At 53.3% G+C, this 3,005-nt stretch overlaps 1 protein-coding gene across 11 annotated transcripts in view; it reads left to right on the top strand.

Moving 5' to 3' along the window:
- Positions 1-1,345: 1,345 nt before the first annotated feature.
- TPM1 (tropomyosin 1) overlaps positions 1,346-3,005 on the top strand; it is a 44,130-nt gene continuing 42,470 nt past the window's right edge. For 2 of the 11 annotated variants that reach the window (XM_044665372.1, XM_044665374.1), the window contains exon 1: positions 1,361-1,690. In XM_044665372.1, the coding sequence (XP_044521307.1) occupies positions 1,577-1,690 (114 nt within the window). In that variant the 5' untranslated portion in view covers positions 1,361-1,576. Of the gene's footprint in view, positions 1,691-2,709; positions 2,836-3,005 lie in introns of all 11 variants that reach the window. The other 9 variants (XM_044665380.1, XM_044665376.1, XM_044665370.1 and 6 more) reach the window with 9 other exon arrangements.

Here is a 3,005-nt window from a genome sequence, read left to right as displayed (position 1 = left end):
CTGTCTGGGGAATATTCGGTATCTCATGTAGTACAGGTTGTGAATTATTCTATAGGGACTGTTAACAAGACCCTTTGCTGACTTAGCCACAACCACTTCCAGACTCTTAGCCAGTGCCTCCAGGGCAGGCCCCTTTTCCTCCTCCCCCATGGAAGCTTTGGAAAGAACTGGCTTCTTTCCCCTTGGGGGAATAGAGTTAAGCATAATGAATGAAGGGGGGAAATCCCCATGCTTACTAACAACGTTGCTCTGCTTCCACCAAGATCTCACTGTGCAGGCTGCTATATTACCCCTCACCACATTATAGCTCGTGGGCAAAATGAGTTCTCTTGGATTACATTTATCCCATCCTTTAAGCCAAGTGGCTCCTGAATGCCTAACAAGGAAAGATGCTGATTTTTAAAATTATACCCTTATATTCATACGCTACTTCTTTTCTCTTGCTTGCTTGCAAAATTAAGCAAGTCCAACTAGAGGCTCCTAACTCGATAGGCTTCCAAACATCATTTCGGTTTGAGGCTCAGAAAAAGGGTAGGCTGCGGTCCTCCTAGCTTCAGTTACCGAATACCGTTTCACCGAGCACCGGAGGGGAAGGGGATAAGTTGTAGGGAACTTATACCCCAAAGATCCTGTTAATGTTCAGGGGTTTGGGTTTTTGTTTGTGGAAGGAGGAGCATAATTTGGTTGCTGGAAAGTGATATTCCCAGCGCAATACCAGAAAGATTAAGAGTTTTGGGGGAGAGCTGAGAAGCTGTAAAGGAAAGAGCCCCTAGCCCTGAGGCTCTGGGTGTGGGGAGAAAGGAATGCCAGGAGCCCCAAAGAAACAAAATTAGGACTGGAAAATTGGGTGTTCAATGTATACGCCTAGTGTGCCTAAACGCAGGCAGCAATTTCTAACTTCTTTTTTCACTCCGAAACCCTAACTCGCCCCACTTTCTCCAGCCACGGGAAAACTGTTGGGGGTGAATAAGGGGTGGCGGACAGCGAGTTTGATCCGAGAAGACCTCACTGGTCTTAGAACTCAAATTTCCCCCAGGGACCCGGGGCAGCGAAGCCCTGGGTCTTCTCTCCTGGGTCCCTTCTCCCTTGGCCTCGGGGAGCACAGGTTTGGAAATAGGGACACAAACCAAAGCCCCGCCGCCTCGGTTCCTCTGGGCCCCATATATAGTCATATCCACCGTCAAATGGCAGGCGGCAGCGAATGGGCGAGCAGCCCCAGAGGGCGGAGAGGGGAGGGGGAGGGGGAAAGGGAGCAGGATCAGGGAGGGAAAGGGGAAAGGGGGAAGGGAAAAAAAAAAACTTTTCCAAAAAAGTATTGGCTGTCTTGAGGAATGCGGTCGCCCCCTTGGGAAAGTACATATCTGAGAGCAGCTGGCGGCTCTGCGCTCCCACTCCAGCTCGACTGCCTGTCCCAGTACAGACCTGCCTCCTCCTCCTCGTCCTCCTCCTTCAGCCCCGGCCCCCTTAGTGCTGCCGCACCTCCTCCTCCTTCGCTGCACCGCATCTCCGGCTCAGTCCCCGGCTCCAGCTTCTTCAGTGCGCTGTCCCTGCCCCAGGCCCCCACTCCACCGCCACCATGGATGCCATCAAGAAGAAGATGCAGATGCTGAAGCTGGACAAGGAGAATGCCTTGGACCGGGCTGAGCAGGCGGAGGCCGATAAGAAGGCGGCGGAGGACCGGAGCAAGCAGGTCTGCAGTTATCCTCTCTCGTTCCCTCTCCTCCTCCTCATTGCCCTCCTGCCCTCACACACCCCCCCCCCACCTCCCGGGGGGTTCCGGTGGAAGCAGCCACAACCCACCTACTCGGGGACCCTAGCCCTACTGGCCCCTCCACTCCACTCTCCCTCTCTCCCTCGGATCTCAGGGTGTGATCCTAGGATAGACTTCGAAGGAGAGACACAAAGCTGCTAGTCGTCCCATTTGAGTGTGAACTTTTTGGTTCCCTACTTGAACCTTTCCCTCCTTGCCTCCGACTTGTGGTCGTGGGAGAACAGTCCAAGTGCCCAAGGAAATTGATGTTTAGCCTTGGACACGACTTTTCATTTTAAACTGAGGCACTGGAGATGGTGTAGCTACAACCCTACACCAAGGAGAAGGGGATTTTGGAACGAGAAGAAAGTAGGGATCTGGACTTTAAAAAGTTCAGCTGAACTTAAGAATGTAGCTAATAAGTTGGGAGGAGGTATTTGGATTTTGGTGGGATTTGTTTTACTCCTAACCTCTTGGTTTATTTCTCCCCACCCCGCCTCATCCCGAGCAGTAAAAAGATGGATGGGGGGGAGGGGTTAATTGTTTCCAAAGTGAAAAACCATTATAGAGTGGCGGAGACTGCCTAATGGTTAGAGAGAAGACAGTGTTGGAGGGAGATGTCGGGGCGGGCTGAGTCCCAGTGCCTGAATTAGGATTTTCGGGGAGAGTAGATGTGTGACCCTACTCCCGCAACTGAGAAACCCCTCTAAGCTGGAATAGAATAGAAGAATAGAAAATAGCAGAAAGATGTATTTCCCCTCAGTTTATCTACACACACACACACTCTCACCCATAGCTCCATCCCTCACCTTAGAATACTCGACCTCCCAGCCCATTCCCCGCTCTCGGACGGTGGCACCTCAGCCTAGGAGCCAACCCTGTCGCCTGTGTGTGTGTGTCTCTGTGTATCTCTACATCCCCCCCTCCGCAATCGCGCTCCTCGCGCCCGGCGCCCCTAGCTCGAGGAAGACATTTCGGCCAAGGAGAAGCTGCTGCGCGTGGCGGAGGATGAGCGGGACCGGGTGCTGGAGGAGCTGCATAAGGCGGAGGACAGCCTCCTCACCGCAGATGAAACCGCCGCCAAGGTACCGGAGGCCTGGCACCCAGCGCAGAAGTGTCTAACTTTCTCTCTCTCTTTCTCTCTCCCCTTCCCTGTCCCTCTCTTCCTCTCTTTCTGTCTCTGACCTTCCTCTGTTTCTGTGCACCTACACCCTCCCGTGCGCGATCACGCTGCCTGCTGCACTACCCCACCCCC

The sequence above is a fragment of the Gracilinanus agilis genome, chromosome 2, assembly GCF_016433145.1.
Source record: "Gracilinanus agilis isolate LMUSP501 chromosome 2, AgileGrace, whole genome shotgun sequence".
Taxonomy (NCBI): Eukaryota; Metazoa; Chordata; class Mammalia; order Didelphimorphia; family Didelphidae; genus Gracilinanus; species Gracilinanus agilis.
This window is presented reverse-complemented; position numbering and strand designations above follow the sequence as displayed.